General features: G+C 43.2%; 1 protein-coding gene across 1 annotated transcript; it reads right to left on the bottom strand.

The window, feature by feature from the left end:
• Window positions 1–334: 334 nt before the first annotated feature.
• LOC115180197 (transcription intermediary factor 1-alpha) lies at window positions 335–12,178 on the bottom strand. Its single transcript, XM_029742093.1, has 17 exons — window positions 11,170–12,178; window positions 10,864–10,982; window positions 9,285–9,432; window positions 8,972–9,104; window positions 7,108–7,224; window positions 6,865–6,979; window positions 6,573–6,719; window positions 6,284–6,398; window positions 5,722–6,161; window positions 5,362–5,490; window positions 5,101–5,224; window positions 4,923–4,971; window positions 4,676–4,805; window positions 4,104–4,585; window positions 3,686–3,893; window positions 3,336–3,491; window positions 335–2,906 (listed from the first exon to the last, which is right to left on the bottom strand). Exons 1-17 carry the CDS (start codon window positions 11,465–11,467, stop codon window positions 2,292–2,294), a joined length of 3,525 nt encoding a protein of 1,174 aa, XP_029597953.1. The 5' UTR covers window positions 11,468–12,178; the 3' UTR covers window positions 335–2,291.
• Between the last annotated feature and the right edge of the window lie 5,335 nt (window positions 12,179–17,513).

The raw sequence follows: 17,513 nt of genomic DNA, 5'->3' as shown, positions 1-17,513 counted from the left end.
ATTCGAAACATTCTATCGGTCTATGACATTATTCTCGTGAGCAATGGTTTATATAGTCTTCTATGGCAACATATAATGGCAGAAGAGAAGTTGATGTATCTTATTATAGACAAGTTGACAAAGAAATAGCCAACCAACTGGCCTACCTGGTTAAATAAAGGTGAAATACAATTAAAAAATAAAAACACTTTGACTAACACCACTGATTTCTCTATACTAGCTACCACAATTAATAGCCCAGTGTTTATTTGCTTAAATCACTGAACACAACAGGCATCTACTTGAGACAGGCTTCAATGTGAGCCAGGCATCTATTTTCCTTAATCCACACAACTTTTGCTCATTTGCATATTTAATTGTTTAATTCCAGCATTCACTTCCAGCATTTTAATACATTTCTTCATTTCCTACACTGTGTTATCATGTACACATTGTGTCAAGTTTCTTTTGTCCTAGTATGCCTCTGTTAAAAAAAATATTTAAAAAACTTTTCATTGACAGAATCATTATTCTCCTTGACTGCATTTTCGGCAGTTCTTACTTTCGCCACTAGAAGGCGATCGGGCGATTTTTAGGGGTCTGTACTCCGGAAGTTGTTGACTGTTTTTGGTCATTGATGGAACCTCTGTAAACAATTAATTTAATTTTGAAAGGGGCGTTTGTTTGCTGAAATGTGTGCCATTGCCTGGCTATTAAAAGGGACAGGCGGCTATTTGAGATTCAGCGTTTAATTCAAGTTTTATTGTATGCTACCAGCTTATACCAACAAGAGTTAGCATTTAGCATTCACTTCTAAACCTGAAAAGGGACTACATCTAAATGTTATGCAGCCAAATAAATCCAAATCAGACTTTAGTAACCAGTGGGCCTGTTACAATACATCAATCACGATGGATTTGACGAATATGCACTTTGTTAGATCAGATTTGTTGACTGTGCACCAATCTGGCATCCTTCTTCTATCCCCCAAAGTCTACTTTCCAGTGACCTCTTTACAGCATCTATTGAAGCCTTGTGGTGGCGATGAGGGGCGTTGTACAAAACAAAGTCCTCATCGATTGGATAATCTCTAACCAATCAGTCTCAAAGTCAATTACACATTTTCTAACTGGATGCTTTATCCACGTGTGTTCTGGCTCTGGCCCAACCCATCGGTTTCTGGATCAATCAGACGGCCCCGAATGTGTTCGCATTCGGTGAAGGGTTGAGCAGGTACTCAGATCCAGACTTATAGTGGAGAAGAAATAACGTCTGTGGCCGTAGCGTTTGGCCAGACCAAGTCTGGGTAGCCAGGCAACAAGAAAACATGCAACAAGGAAAAGTGAGGGCTACAGTTTGGTTCTCTTTACATGCCAAAAATCAAGCAGCACCATTCGAGAACACTGCACTTTCATTTTACATCCCTGTAATCTAGTGAACACAGTCTTAAAGGTAGACTCAGAAAAATGACATTGCCACCATCAGCACAGCAGATATTGAGATGAGCGGATGCAAGACTTCGCTCTCACACAGTATCTGCTCACGTACACAGTTCTCTTCACAGTAGCCAGGGCATCAAAACAGCAGAGAAGTTGAGCCGCGCGCTCTTAGTTGTCGCTGAAATTGACCCACTATGCTGTTTGCCTTTTGCATCTATGTTATATCGCTGAGTCCACCTTTCAGAATACCTCCTTAACAATGCTCTGTACAAGAGTAGCCTATAATTTAACTAAATTATAACAAACACAACAATACATAAAAGTTACAAAAATTATTGACCTTTATCAAAAACTTTGAGTTAAGATGTGATGTAGGGCTATGGTTTTCATGGAGTTCCGTCTTTGCAGTTATTTTTCTTAAGAGTTGGATAAATAATATCACTTACATTATTTTAAATATACAGTATTATATGGCATTCATCTTTACAAAAGCCAACATGGAAAATTGCAGACAACTTATCAATAATAATGGACATTATTTGTGTGTTATGATTGTTATTGTAGAAAGTTCATCAGTTACAGCATGATTGTAACTTCTCAATCTCAGCAGACAGAACAGTCTGTGCATTATTGGTTCATACATGAAGCTACATTGCTTTGTAACAAGACAAACATTTGTGCATTCATTGTCCATCTCTGTACCCTGTTAAAAGTCCCAGCTTTCTGTTTAAAAAAAAAAATGTATTATTGAAAATCATATAAAAAAAAGTGTATGACGCAGCAAAGAGGTCTCCCTGTATTTTCAGACAACAGATCCTATAGATAATTCTAAAAGCTTTATTGTCTGTCCAATTTACAGTGGAAGAACAAGAATCATTCCTCTTCTGCTTCGTCTCGCACTTCTTCAGTCGTCCCCTCATTTTCTGTGGTTAAGCCTGCAGCAGGGCTGGTGTCCTGGTAGTCAGCAGGGCTGGTGTCAGGAGGGTTGTCTGGGGTATCTGAGAGGGGTTGGGGGGCCTCCTCGGAATGAGGGTTGTCTGGGGTATCTGAGAGGGGTTGAGGAGCATCCTTGCTGGGAAGGTTGGGTGATGATGCACCCCTTGTTGATGGATCAACTGGTTCAGTAGCATCAGAAGGTGGTGAGTCTCCTTTCACTGGAGAAGTCTCTTCCCCTTCCATGCTCTCTTCTAAAGGAGGTATCCCTTCTTCCTCCATCCCTCCTTCCACAGGAGCCTCTTCCGTTCCTTCTTTCTCCATAGAAGGCATCCCTTCTTCAACAGGTGTTAGATCGTCCTCGACCGGGGGCATATCCCCTTCGTTAGGAGCCATCCCGTCATCTTCCATCCCTTCTTCCATCTCATCCTCCACAGGGGGTATCATGCCCTCCTCTCTGCCCCCAGAGAAGCTCCTGTCTTGGTAGAGGAGCTTCAGCTGCTCTTCAAAGTACTCCTCCAGGCTCAGTCCTGCAGCTCCCACCTCAGTGTCTGCCTGTCAATCAAACAAATGTATTTTATAAAGCCCTTTTTACATCAGTAGTTGTCACAAAGTGCTTTACGGCTACCCAGGCTCAAAGAGCAAGCAAAGCAGAAGTGAAAGCACAGACAGCACTGTCATAGGGAATAAAACAGGAAAACAAGCACGTCAATGTATGCTATGTATATCTCTAATTAAACAAACAAGTGGTGTGTGTCTCAATTTTGTTAACACATTTAGGCCTGGTTTCTGAAATAATCCTTCTACTGGACTTTGAGCATACTTTTAGTCCGTTCTAAATAGGCTTAACCTGGGTCTGGGAAACTGGGGCATTTTCAGTTTTGTGGTTCAATACAAAAACAAAATGTGAATCCTAGCGTTGTAAGCAAGCACCATAATCCAACCCAAGTGCGTCATATTGTGTGTCGTGTAGTCTTGCCGTACCTGGTAATACTTTGCACAGTTCCTGAATATGAGCCTGACATCCTTGACAAACTCCTCAGCACTGCAGTAACATGGACTCTCCTTCGACTCCAGCCTGCTCTTCACTATAGACAGGTCCATTGGAGTCTCAATCAGCTCCTTATACTCTGGGATTGACTGGACATAGATGGGGGAAGCATCATTACTTAACTGTGATAAATTATCCAAAATGAATGGTGTGGTGTCTGGGGATTGAGAGACCATTTTGGGGATTGGGAGACCATTTTCTGACTCGATAGACAAAGTCGTATCGTATTGATTGAATTAAAACCATAGAGCAAAAATGTTCTATGGGGTAGTTGCAGTCTTACCGACGGTGAAGCAGGCTCCTGGAAATCTGTACTGAACTCGTTGCAGTAGATGCAGAGTAACAGTCTCTCACATTTCCTTTTATCAACTGGAGGGAATCTCTCTGATCCTGGCTCTTCCTTCATGGCTGGTGATTCTCCCTGGCTATCTGGGTTATACTCCATCTCAGGACTGGCCAGGTCACGACAGAACGAACAGAACCACTCACCACTGGAAACACAGACACACAGGGGGGTTAGTGAATTCACAATATTGCAGTCTCTTGTCTCACTTTGGGGGTAAACAATTCCCAGTTCATATTACAAGGTACTGCACACTTATCACCCTTCAGAGACAGCTGTATTAACTATAACAGGCAGAGCAGGCAGGACGGTGCAGCTGTGAGTGGTGCATAGAAATGTTAAAGTAGGTGTTAATTACCTGGGAGACTCTCTAAGTGAAGGTATATGACAGTTCAGATGGAAGACTTTGGGACATCTGTCACAGCAGAGCAGTTCTCCCCCATTCTGACACACGGCGCACCAGTCTTCATTCGGGTCGTCTTCAGGGACACCTGGGGCATTTTCTCGGTCTGGTTGGGAGTCTGCCTCTAGCTCTACCTGGGTCTCTGGCTGGGCCTCTGGCTCTAGCTGGGGCTCTGGCTCTAGCTGGGGCTCTGGCTCTAGCTGGGGCTCTGGCTCTAGCTGGGGCTCTGGCTGGGGCTCTGGCTCTATCTGGGGCTCTGGCCCTAGCTGGGGCTCTGGCCCTAGCTGGGGCTCTGGCTCTAGCTGGGGCTCTGGCTGGGGCTCTGGCTCTAGCTGGAGCTCCACCATGGGTGCTGGGAAAGACTGCTGCTGGGGCTTGGGCTGGATGCCTGTACTGCTGTCTGGCAGGCTGGCTGAGGCTCCAACACTAGACTGCACCTGGAAGATGGAAGAGACACTAGGGAGATATATGATTGTATAGAATATACATATTTCAAAGGCACACAGATTACATGCACTCATACTTACAAAGCTGACTTCGTCATCGTCCTCTGGTTCGTCCTTGATGACGATGATTGGTCCGGGGGACGACCTTCGCCTCCGCTTAGCTGAGGGGGGAGCCGCAGCATGAGGCTCTGTGCGCTTCCAGGAAGCAGACCTTCAACACAGAACCACAGATATTACAACGAGGAACACGTCAACCACACAGTATATAACCATAGATATTACAACCAGGAACACACCAACCACACGGTACATACTAGGGTTCACCTACCCTATGTTGGCTTCAGATTTGGACATGGGGGAATTCTGTCTTCCTTGTGCTGAGGGGAGAAAGAGAAATGGGTTAAATTGAGATAAATGTATGATTGGGCATGAATAGCTGATTTAATTATATTTCAAGTTTGTTTTGCATCTAACAAATGAGGGAAGTGTGAGGGTGAAACGCCTACCATGTCGGTCTGGGAAGGCAGTGGCTAGGCTCGGAGCATAACTAGCTCTGGGGTTGGGCATGGATAATGATGAAGATCCACTGGGGTCACTCCTCCTCAGTTGTGCGGCTTCCATCATGTTACGCTAAGAAGAACCACCAAAGACTTACTCTATTTCTCATTTGTTTGTTTGTTTGTTTGTTTGTGGTAAATACACAACCAGAGAAATAAAATATATAAAAAAATGAGGTTCAGCTTCAGTTTATAGGAAACCGCATATACCTGGTGTATAGAGGCTTGAGTGCTGATGGGTCCTGTGTTAGGAGGTGCATGAGAGTAGCGGGAGGTACCCTGTAGCACATCCATTGGTTTGGGAGGGAAGCTGGAGTTGTGGATGAGATCCCTTAGAGACTAGAATGAGATATGGCAAACGTCAGAGGCAAGCATTTTTCACAAGTCTTGCAATTACGAAAAAAAAAAAAAAAAAAGACAATAACACAAATCATAATTGGTTCCTTTGCATCAGCTTGTCTCTATTTTATCATAACTGAAATAGCATGGTCTCAGTGACTCAGCAAAGAGCAAATCTACAACATCAAAAAGGGATTAGAAAAAAAAAAAAAAAAAGAATCACACACATACCTGAGGAGGGAAGCCTGTGTTTTGCAGCATAGAGGTGGGGCTCCTGGGGTTGGGATGGGTTTGGGGCCCGGGGGGTCCGTAACTCCGGCCTGGCTGCTGGATCTGGACCATGTTGGGGGGACCCTGTGATGGAGAACCCCCCTGGTGGGGCCTCTGTGGAGGTGGGCCCCCCGGACCTGGCCCCGGGAGTTTCAGACCCTGCTGGTACCAGGACCAATGGTTGGGAGGGGGCTGTCCAGCCCTGTTGGGGTGCTGGGCAAGCTTCTCTACCTGCAGCTGGAGCTGGGCCAGGGTGCTCCCACGCTGATGGGCGGAGGAGCCTGGAGGGAAGGCCCCGGGAGGGCCCTCTCCTCTAGGGCCGGGGCCAGGCTGGCCAGGAGGGAAGCCCTGCTGCATGGAACTGGGCTGACGACCAGGGATTCTCTCTACTGCCAAAGACCCTTAGGAAATGCACAGAAACATGAACAAACATTAGTTCAACAAGGTCTGAATTTAACATCATGGGGATTATTTTGGATTAGGCCTACAGTATCCGTCAGAACTGAAGTTTTAGCGTTCTTACCAAGGTCGACATTTGAGGCCCAGAAACCGGAGCGGCACTGGAAGCGGACTGAGCTCTGAGGGACGATGGATGCGTTACAGTTGGCCCTCATTAGGTAATGGATTTGGCAAAGAATCTGAAAGAAAAGGTTTCTGAATCACTCAAATGCTTTTGAACATCACAAATTCAGTTTTTAATGTGTATTTCCACACAGAGCTGTCTGAACAATTTAGGTCAACATTTTCCCTTGTGGGTTTAAAAGGTAGGCCAAAAATAAATCCAACTCCCCAGTGAAAGTTATGGTTCCTACCAGTCTCTTGCAGTACAGCAGAGCTGTGCCACTGTGACTGGCTGTGGCCCACTTGGTGAAGTTGATGACGTGATCTAGATGTCTGGTGAGGTGGCTGACATCTTCTTGTTGTTTCTTCAGTCCGACCTCATGGTCCTTCGTCAGTGTCTGACACAACCACCATGATTAGCACAAAGCTACTTACAAATATGCTCACATAGTGTAATTAGAGCCATGTCTGCAGAAGTGTACATTATTTAATTATGTGGTGGAATGACAACATGATTGCTCATGTCCTATTTAACAAGCATACCTCAAGTTGATTGACCAAGATTTTTCCCTTTCTGTTGATCTCCATGATCAAGTTGCAAATTGACTTCTTTATCTCATTGGTGACAGACTTGCGGTTTTCATCAACTTGCTGGAGTCTGAAAGAATAAAGATAGAAGTGGAAAAGGAAATTATGAGTTTGCCTGTAGTCAATGCTATTGAACTTGTCTGTGTACATAACATAAAATGTGAGTTGTTTGCATGTTTAGTGTATGTAATAAGTTACCCATTGTTGATGCAATTGGACACTTCTTCTATGGCTTTCCTCTTCTCCTGTAGCTGATGTGTCATGTTTTCCAGGTGTTGCCTGTGGTTTCTGTAGGCATCTTCAAGGAACTGGTAACTGGAGAGACAAGGTATGCAGAGTAATGGGAAATTGAGTAATTATTTTCCTGTATTTGACTTACTGGTGATATGGATTGATATGTAAAAAACATGACTATGTGCAGGGAGACGCAGACAGATGCGTTCCCTTGGGGAAGGGAAACAGGAGGTAATCACGCATGTTTAAGTACCATATTTAATTAAGTCATTTTGTGTCTGTTAATTATAGACTATCTGCTGTAACAATTTTACTGCGTTACAGCTCATAAGGAAATCAGTCAATTAAAATAAATGATTAGGCCCTAATCTATGGATTTCACATGACTGAGCAGGGGGCTCAGCCATGGGTGGGTACTTGGGAGCCAGGCCCACCCACTGGGGAGCCAGGCACAACCAATCAGAATGTGTTTTCACCCACAAGACATTTATTACAGACAGAAATACTACTCAGTTTCAGGAAGCCGGATATGGAGGTCCTGGGCTGGCGTGGTTACACATGGTCTGCAGTTGTGATGCAGGTTTGTCATACTGCCAAATCCTCTAAACGACGTTGGAGGTGGCTTATGGTAGAGAAATTAACATTCAATTCTCTGGCAACAACTCTGGTAGACATTCCTGCAGTCAGCATGCTAATTGCATGCTCCCTCAAAACTTGAGACATTTGTAACATTGTGTTGTGAGACACAACTGCACATTTTAGAGTGGCCTTTTATTGTCCCCAGCACAAGGTGCACCTGTGTAATGATCATGCTGTTTAATCAACTTCTTGATACACCACACCTGTCAGGTGGATGGATTATCTTCACAAAGGAGAAATGGTCACTAACAGGGATGTAAACAAATGTACACAACATTTGAGAGAAATAAGCTTTTTGTGCATATGGAAAATTCATGGTATCTTTTATTTCAGCTCATGAAACGTGGGACCAACACCCAACACTTTACATGTTGAACTTATATTTTTGTTGAGTATAAGTTGATGTTCCGACCTTTGACCTGTTTAACTGTCAGTATCAAATGTCTGCCAGTGCTGAATGTTATGGTTAAAGTTTGACTGAGTCTAGGGCACACTGATAATGCAATGTATCTGTGACACAGATTCTGTAGCAGACTGATGTGGTACAAAAATAATACTTAAAAATATAGAACCAGTTTGAGCATAATATTGACTGTTGTTGGTTTCAACTCAGGCCTCTAATAGGTAGGTCTCTTGTTACATTTAAGTCATTTAGCAGATGTGCTTATCCAGAGCGACTTAGTTAGTGCTAGCAGATACAGCATGCTAGCAAATGCCTATAGACTTCGTCATTGAGCTAACACTAGTTAGCATTGGCTTGCGAAATGAACTTCCTTCATACTGGACACAGAGACATAAGAATGGTATGTACTAGTTCACCTGACTCTGGGGAAGTTGATAAGGGGCCTCATTGTCAAAATCCCAAAGTATCCCTTTATGGTAGCTAAGCACGACAAAAGAGATTCTCTGACACTAACCTGGAAACATATTTTTTTATTTATTTAACTAGTCAAGTTAGTTAAGAACAAATTCTTATTTACAATGACGGCCTACACCGGCCAAACCCTAACCAGTATGACACTGGGCCAATTGTGCACCGCCCTATGGGACTCCCGATCACGGCTGGTTGTGATACAGCCCGGGATTGAACCAGGGTCTGTAGTGATGCCTCTAGCACTGTGATGCAGTGCCTTAGACCGCTGCGCCACTCCAAAATAAATAAAGGGTGAATAAATAAATGTGGTCATACTTGTGGTCTTTGTGCTTGAGCAGCTGACAGTCTCTGCATGTGAGACGGTCGCAGGTCTCACAGAACAGCTTGAGGGGCTCCTGCTTGTGGATGTCACAAAACACTGGCTTCTGTGTGGATGCACCAACAGCCTCTGGAATAAGACAAGAATTTAGCCTAGAAGAAAATAAATCACTACGCATTTACCTATCTACATATTTGTGATTCGGTTTCATAGGATTTAGTTGTGCAGCTCCTACCTACCACCTTCCTTGGCATTCTATTTTCTTACAGTATACAATTCAGAAAGCCACATTTTCATAGAGTAGGCTACCTGGGGACATCTCCTCCTTCTGCCGTATGGTATGATCCCTGGTAAATTTGACTCGCTGGTGGGCCTCAATACACGTCACACACAGGAACTCCACACACTCCACACAGAACCCCGTGGCCTCTGTGTTGTCATCACAACTCATACACACCTGGAAATAGGGAAGGTAGAACATATGAGCAAGAACTTGCCTTTACTTGAATCCATGATTTTAGTCCTACGCAAGGGAACGCTTCAGTGGTGACACATGGTATACAGTGCCTTCAGAAAGTATTCACACTCCTTGACTTACTCCACATTTTGTTGTGTTACAGCCTGAATTTAATTAAATAGAGATTTGTTGTCACTCGCCTAAATAAGTTCAGGAGTAAAAATTTGATTAACAAGTCACATAAGTTGTATGGACTCACTGTTTAACATGATTTTTGAATGAATTCCTCATCTCTGTACCCCACAATTATCTGTAAGGTCCCTCAGTTGAGCAGTGAATTTCAAACACAGATAAAATCACAAAAGACCAGGGAGGTTTTCCAATGCCTCGCAAAGTAGGGCACCTCTATTAGTAGATGGGTCAAAATAAAAAAGCAGACATTGAATATCCCTTTGATCACGGTGAAGTTAATATTTACACTTTTGATTATCTATCAATACACACTGTCACTACAAAGATACAGGCATCTTTCCTAACTCAGTTGCCAGAGAGGAAGGAAACCTCTCAGGGATTTCACCATGAGGCCAAAAGTGACTAACAGTTAGAGTTTAATGGCTGTGAAAGGGGTGAACTGAGGATGGAACAACATCGTAGTTACTCCACAAAACTAACCTAATTGACAGAGTGAAAAGGAAACCTGTAGAGAACAAAAATATTCCAAAATATGCATCCTGTTTGCAACAAGGCACTAAAGTAATACTGCAAAAAATGTGCCAAAGCAATTAACATTTTTCCCTGAATTCAAAGTGTTATATTTGGGGCAAATTCAAAACACATTACGAGTACCACCATCCATATTTTCAAGCGTAGTGGTGGCTTCACCATGATATGGGTATGATTGGAATTGTTAAGGACTAGGAAGTTTTTCAGGACAAAAAAATAAACTGAGCTAAGCACAGGCAAAATCCTAGAGGAAAACCAGGTTCAGTCTGCTTTCCAACAGACACTGGGAGATGAATTCACAAATGTTGCACAATCCAGGTGTGGAAAGCTCTTAAAGTCATACTCAGAAAGACTCACAAATGTAATCGCTGTTTCTACAAAGTATTGACTCAAGGGTGTGAATACTTATGTAAATGAAATAGTTCTGTATTTAATTTTCATGTTTTTACTTTGTCATTATGGGGTAATGTGGGAAGATGGGTGAGAAAAAATATATTAAATCGATTTTGAATAAAAGCTGTAACACGACAAAATGTGGAATAAGTCAAGGGGTATGAATACTTTCTAAAGGCCCTGTAGGTGTCCTGGGTCTCGGTCAGTGAGCACTTACTACCTGACCTTACCAGACAAGGATTCACCATCTGAAAAATGTTTTCCCCATTTGAGCGTACCATTTGTGACCCTTCCTGGTAACCAATATTAACGCACCTGACTGGTCTTCTCCACTGTGCTGCTGGGAACTTCCACAGAGTCCTTCACAAAGAAGTTATCGAGCACCTCCACCTCCCAGCACTCTTGTCGACACACTGGGCAGCGGATCACATTGACTGGAACCAGTGGAATAACATTCACAGAAATGAGTAAGGCATCAATTAATATTACAACCAATCTGACAGTATGGCCAAGTTACAAAATAAATCTGCGTTTTAATGAAAAGTTGCAATGATTATCCTGCACTTCAGTGACTAGTAGTCTGACTACAGTAGTTATCAACTTTCCGATAAAGAAACTGACGGAGCTCACGTGGTTTCGAGTTGTCCGCTTGAAGTTGCGGGTCGCGCCGTTGTTCAGTGTTGACTAAGTTCCTTGAAGGAGGTGGAAGACACTTATTGCAGAAAGAGTGGAGGCATGGCAGAAGTTTCGGCTCTCTGTTGTGGAAATTCAACTTGCAGACAGGGCAAGTGTCCATGAGACCGAGGCTACCTCCTAGTTGTTTCGCCCTCTCCTCTTCAGCTGGCAAGCTCTCTGCCTCGTTTTCCACAATAATAACAAGGTCATCGTTGTCCACGGCAGCTTCTGGGCTCTCATCCATTGTCTCTGTTGTAGCTGTGTGCCTATTCAAGATGGACTTGGGTGCTTGGAAACCAATCACTGTTAGCTAGCTAGCGGATACTAGCTAATGTTAGCTAGTCTCTCTACAGTCTGTTAACGTCGAAATCAGTTGGGCATATGTCTTGCACGAGCAAAGTTCATGGTTCATACATAATACTACCTTCCGAAATGACCCCCAGTAATGGCAGGTTTAGCCAACATTAGTATAAAAACATTAATTTCAAAGGTTTAACTCTGCGGTTGGGAAGCTAGCTGGCTAACGTTAGCAAGATGACACATTTGCTACTACGAAGGATGACGCAACTTAGCTATTAAATAGCTGCCTAGTGTCAATGAAACTGAACAATAGTAGAGGACACATAATAGTAATTGTGTACAATAAACGTGCAATACAAACTTCTATCAATGGAAATTGCTTGCTACCATTTGTGGAAACAACATTATTATCTCCGCCCGGAAAAAAAACCACTCACGCAGCCCCAGCATACACTTCGATTTTATATGGTACGGCGCCCAGTGCAGGACAAAATAGCTTATTAAATTCGAAAGGCGTTTTTTAATTGTTCAAGGAAATCAACATAAGCAAATAACAGTCAGACGGCAACACCACCATCCTTACGGTGGTGGACAGGTTCTCCAAAGCTGCCCATGTCGTGTCGTCGGCCAGCCTGTCCTCCGGGTTTCATCCCTAATCCAACGGCCAGTCGGAGCGAGCCAATCAAGACATGGAAATGACACTTCGTTGTCTCATCTCTACTAACCCCACCAATTGGAGCCAGCAACTGGTGTGGGTGGAGTATGCTAGGAACACTCTTCCCTGCTCGGCCATTGGACTCCCCCTTCGGGTACTCCATGGGGTATCAGCCCCCACTCTTCCCGGAGCAAGAAGTAGAAGTCACACAACAAACTATCACCCTCAGGCAATCATGAATATCATGGCTATATTGGAATTTGTGGATTTATGGAGATTTAAATACCCTGACCTAGTGAGATATACATGGCGGAGGCATTGTCAAGCTAGTCGTCTTGACTACTTTCTTATGTCATTCTCTCTGGCACCAAAAGTTACAAAAGTGTTGATAGGGGGCAGAATGCGGTCGGGTCATCACATAATTGGCATATATATTACTCTTACAGAATTTCCACGTGGGCGAGGATATTGGAAATTTAATCAAAGCCTACTAGATGATAAATTGTTTAGAACTAGAACAGAAGATTTTATAACTGACTTTTTCAGACATAACATAGGTACAGCAGATCCCATTATTGTATGGGACACTTTTAAATGTGCCTTTAGAGGCTATGCAATTCAGTACTCATCTATAAAACAAAACCAATTTAAATCGAAGAGTCCATATTAACAAAGGAAATTGAAGAACGAACAGTACAGTTAGATAGCAATAGAAACTGTAACATAGAGGCACAGAATAAGCTAGAGGAAAAACAAAAAGAAATGGAGGAACTTATTCAAGAAAGATCCAGTGTAATATATTATAAAAATAAAGCGAACTGGATGGAATATGGGGAAAAATGCACCAAATTCTTTTTCAATCTTCAATATAGAAATGCTACCAAAAAAATGTTACAAATGATGGAGTCACGCATGATTCACCAAATTATATTTTGAAAGAGGAAGTAAAGTACTTTAAGAATATGTTTTCGTTTCAGTCTCCTCCATCTTGACTAACTGAAACTAATTGTATGGATTATTTTCCTAATAATAATGTAAAATTAACATCTGTACAGAAAGACTCATGTGAAATCCAAATTACAGAGGAGGAACTTCTTGATGCAATTAAAGCCTTTAAGGCTGGGAAAACTCCAGGGCTGGATGGCATACCAGTGGAAGTATACAAAACTTTTTTTATATACTCAGAGTACCATTATTAGCATGTTTTAACCACTCCTGTATAAATGGTAGATTATCAGACATGCAACAAGAAGGTCTGATATCATTATTACTGAAACAGGAACCAAGCTTTATATGTAAAGATCCAGTCCGTTTAAAAAATTGGAGACCTCTTAAACTTCAGTGTTGTGATGCAAAAATCCTAGCAAAATGCTTGGCTCATAGAATTAAAAAAGTATTGTCAGATATTATTCATCCTAATCAGACAGGTTTTTTACATGGACGATACATTGGAGATAATATAAGACAAATACTGGAAACAGTAGAATACTATGGAATATCGGGGACACCAGGCCTGGTTTTCATAGCTGATTTTGAAAAGGCTTTTGATAAAGTACGACTGGAGTTTATATATAAATGCCTAGAATATTTCAATTTTGGGGAATCTCTTATAAAATGGGTTAAAGTTACGCATAGGTGTAAAATAGTAAATAATAGCTACATCTCAGAAAGTTTTAAACTATCTAGAGGAGTCAAACAAGGTTGTCCACTATCGGCATATCTATTTATTATTGCCATCGAAATGTGACCTGTTAAAATTAGATCAAACAATAATATTAAGGGATTATTAATACATGGCTTAAAAACTAAGGTGTCATTGTACGCTGATGATTAATGTTTTCTTTTAAAACCACAATTAGAATCTCTTCACAGCCTCATAGAGTATCTAGATAATTTTGCTATCCTCTCTGGATTAAAACCAAATTATAATAAGCGTACTACATTATGTATTGGATCACAAAGAAAATGCTAATTTTACATTATCGTGTAGTTTGCCAATTAAATGGTCTGACAGATGTGGACATAATTGGTATACAAATCCCAAAAGAAAGAAATTATCTCACTCCAATACATTTTTATAGAAAGTTAACAAAAATAGATAAGATCTTGCTACCATGGAAAGGATAATACCTATTTGTGGAAAAATCACCCTGATTAACTCTTTAGTCATATCACAGTTTACCTATTTGCTTATGGTTTAGCCTAGACCTAGTGACCTGCTTTTTAAATTATATGAACAAAAAATATTCAATTTTATTTGGAATGGCAAGCCAGACAAGATTAAAAGGGCTTATTTATATAATGAATATGAATTCCACAAATAATGTGGTTAAACTCAAATATACTAATTGATTTAAAAAAACGTATTTTTTGAAGAAATGTAAAAAAAAAATGTATTAGTGAATGACATCATAAATAGGACTGGTGGAGTTATGTCACACATGCAGCTAACACAGCCATATGTGAATGTCTGCTCTACCCAAAATTACAACCAACTAATTGCAGCATTACCACAAAAATGGAAGAGGCAAGTAGAAGGGGAAGAAAGTAAGGAACTTGTATGTCGGCCCTGTATTAAAGAACATCAATGGTTAAAGAAAAGTGTGATAAATAAAAACATGTACCAATTTCATTTAAGGACCAAAAAATATAAATTTCAAAATAGTTGGGAAGAGATTTTCGATGTACCCATTCCATGGCACATGATTTATGAATTGATACGCAAAATCAACGCCAGATTCAAAACTTCAAAATATTCAATTTAAATTACTATACAAAATTCTTGCAACCAATAGAATGTTATATATATGGGGGATACAATCTTCCAAGCTCTGCAGATTTTGCTGTGAGGAGGCAGAGTCATTAGATCATTTATTTTGGTATTGCCCATATATGTAGCTCGTTTTTGGTCACAGGTCCAGGAATGGCTGAAGAATTGCAACATTTGCCTAGAACTAACGCTGCAGATAGCAATACGGTGATTTGAAAAGCCATGGTCAATCAATCAATAATATAATAATTATTTTAGCAAACATGTTTATTTTTAATTTACAATCTGTAGAAGCTATGAAAATAGAAAGGTTCAGTACTTTTGTGAAGCATCACAGCACAGTGAAATTAAACTTTTTTTAATTTGTATGTATTTATTTAACAGCAGGGCCCATCTAGCCTGCCTGGAATTGAGGCGCTTGGCGGTGTGGAGATTCTCCAGGTTTTTGTGGTCGGTCCACACAATGAACGGATGTTCCGCCCCTTCGAGCCAGTGCCTCCAATGCCATCTTCACTTTGAGATGCTCCCGATTCCCCACATCGTAATTTCTCTCTGTGGCATTGAGGCAGTGGGAGAAGAAGTCACAGGGATGCAGCTTAAGGTCCAGGGCAGAATTTTGGGACAAGATAGCCCCCACTCCGTCACCCGTGCATCGGCCTCTATCACAAACTGACGAGATGGGTCCGGATGAACCAGGATCGGAGCCGTGGTGAAGTGATGTTTAAGGTCCCGGAACACCCAGTCAGCGGCCATGGACCACGTGAACAGAACCTGGGTTGAGGTGAGGGCAGACGGGGGAGGCCAGGGTGCTGTAACCCAGGATAAAGCTGCGATAAGTTGGCGAACCCCAGGAAGCATTGCAGCTGCACCCTGGACGTAGTCTGAGGCCAATCCACCATTGCTTTCACCTTCTCGGGATCCATCTGGACACTCCCAGCAGAGATGATGTAGCCCAGAAAGGGAATGGTGTAGCGATGGAACTTGCACTTTTCCCGCCTTAACGAACAACTGGTTCTCCAGAAGGCGCTGGAGAACCTGCCGGTAATGGAGCACGTGTTCTTGGGGGTAGCGGGCGAAGATGAGGATGTCATCATGGTAGACAAAGACAAACCGGTTCAGCATGTCACGGAGAACGTCATTCACTAGAGCCACAAGGGCATGACCAGATATTCGTAGTGACTGCTGGCTGTGCTGAAGGGAGTCTTCCACTCATCCCCCTCATATCTGCACCAGGTTGTAGGCGTTTTGTAGATCCAGTTTGGAGAAGATCGTGGCCCCCTGGAGCGGCTTGATGGCCGAGGAAATGAGTGGTAGCGGATAACGGTTCTTCACAGTGATGTCATTGAGTCCACAGTAGTCAATGCACGGGCGCAGGGTCTTGTTCTTCTTCTCCACAAAGAAGAACCCTGTGCCAGCGGTAGAGGAGGAGGGACGGATAAATCCTGTAGCTAGGGAGTCCCCAATGTAGAACTCCAAAGCCTTGGTCTCTGGTCCTCACTGCAAGTACAGATGTCCCAGGAGCGCCGTGAGCGAAGGTCAATCCCGCAGTCATAGGGGCGGTGCGGCGGAAGGGAAGTGGCCCGGGCCTTGCTGAACAACTGGAAGCCAGTGTGGCATCCAAGAAGCTCTCATCGGCCCCAGAGTCAAGGAGGACCCGGAGATATTTGGACTGGTTTCCCCACAGGAAAATGACATGAAAAGGGGTGCGAGTAAGGGAAGCAGAAATGTTCTCCATATGGCCCACCAGAGTACTCGCTCCCTAGTGAGCCTAATCCTTAACCGGGCATGAGGACACAAAATGACCAGAAGTCTCGCAATACAGACAGCTCCTTGTGCTGATCCTGTGTTGCCGTTCCGCTGGTGACAGCCCAGCTCTGCCTAGTTGCATGGGCTCGGGAAACAGTACTCGGCCCTCTTCGGTGACTCTTGAGGAAGGTTAGGAAACCTTGGGTGCTCACAGCTCTCGGCAAGATCCCTGGACGTGCGAGTAAAGTCGATTTCCCTCTCCATCCGTCGTTCCCGCAATCGCCCATCGATGCGGATGGTAAAAGCAATGAGGGAGTCAAGATCCATGGGCAACTCCCGAGCTGCAAGCTTGTCCTTAACCTCCTCCGAGACGCTGTGCAGGAACATGTCGAACAATGTTTCCGGGTTCCACGCACTCTCCGCTGCCAACGTGCGGAAATCCACCGCATAGTCAGCCACTGTGAGAGGCATCCTGCTGGAGCTGTATTAGCTTCTGGGCAGCTTCTCTCACGGAGAGCAGGGCATCAAAAACCTTCCTCACCTCTCCCACGAACCCAAGCATATGGTTGGCTGCTGTTCCCATACGACGGTAGCCTAGGTGAGAGCCCTTCCAGACATAAGCGTGATGAGGTAGGCTATTCTGGAGCGATCCGAGGGGAAGGAGGAGGGCGGAAGCTCAAAAATGAGGGCACACTGAGCTAAAAATGCCCGACAGGTGCTCGACTCTCCATTAAAGTGCTCCGGGGGAGGTAACCGGGGCTCCCGGGAAGGAGGAGTGGCCGGTGGGGCGGCACTGCTAACCGCCAAGTTACTGAGGGG

This window comes from Salmo trutta, chromosome 40, assembly GCF_901001165.1.
Source record: "Salmo trutta chromosome 40, fSalTru1.1, whole genome shotgun sequence".
Classification (NCBI taxonomy): Eukaryota; Metazoa; Chordata; class Actinopteri; order Salmoniformes; family Salmonidae; genus Salmo; species Salmo trutta.
The sequence above is the reverse complement of the archived record's forward strand: the minus strand, read 5'-3'. Positions and strand labels throughout refer to the sequence as shown.

Coding starts and splice junctions, on each gene's coding strand:
- LOC115180197 (XM_029742093.1), bottom strand. CDS start 11,467: ATGGATGAGAGCCCAGAAGCTGCCGTGGACAACGATGACCTTGTTATT. Junction 6,399..6,572: donor TGCTGTACTGCAAGAGACTG/GTAGGAACCATA, acceptor CTTTTCTTTCAG/ATTCTTTGCCAAATCCATTA. Junction 3,894..4,103: donor TCACTTAGAGAGTCTCCCAG/GTAATTAACACC, acceptor CTGTGTTTCCAG/TGGTGAGTGGTTCTGTTCGT.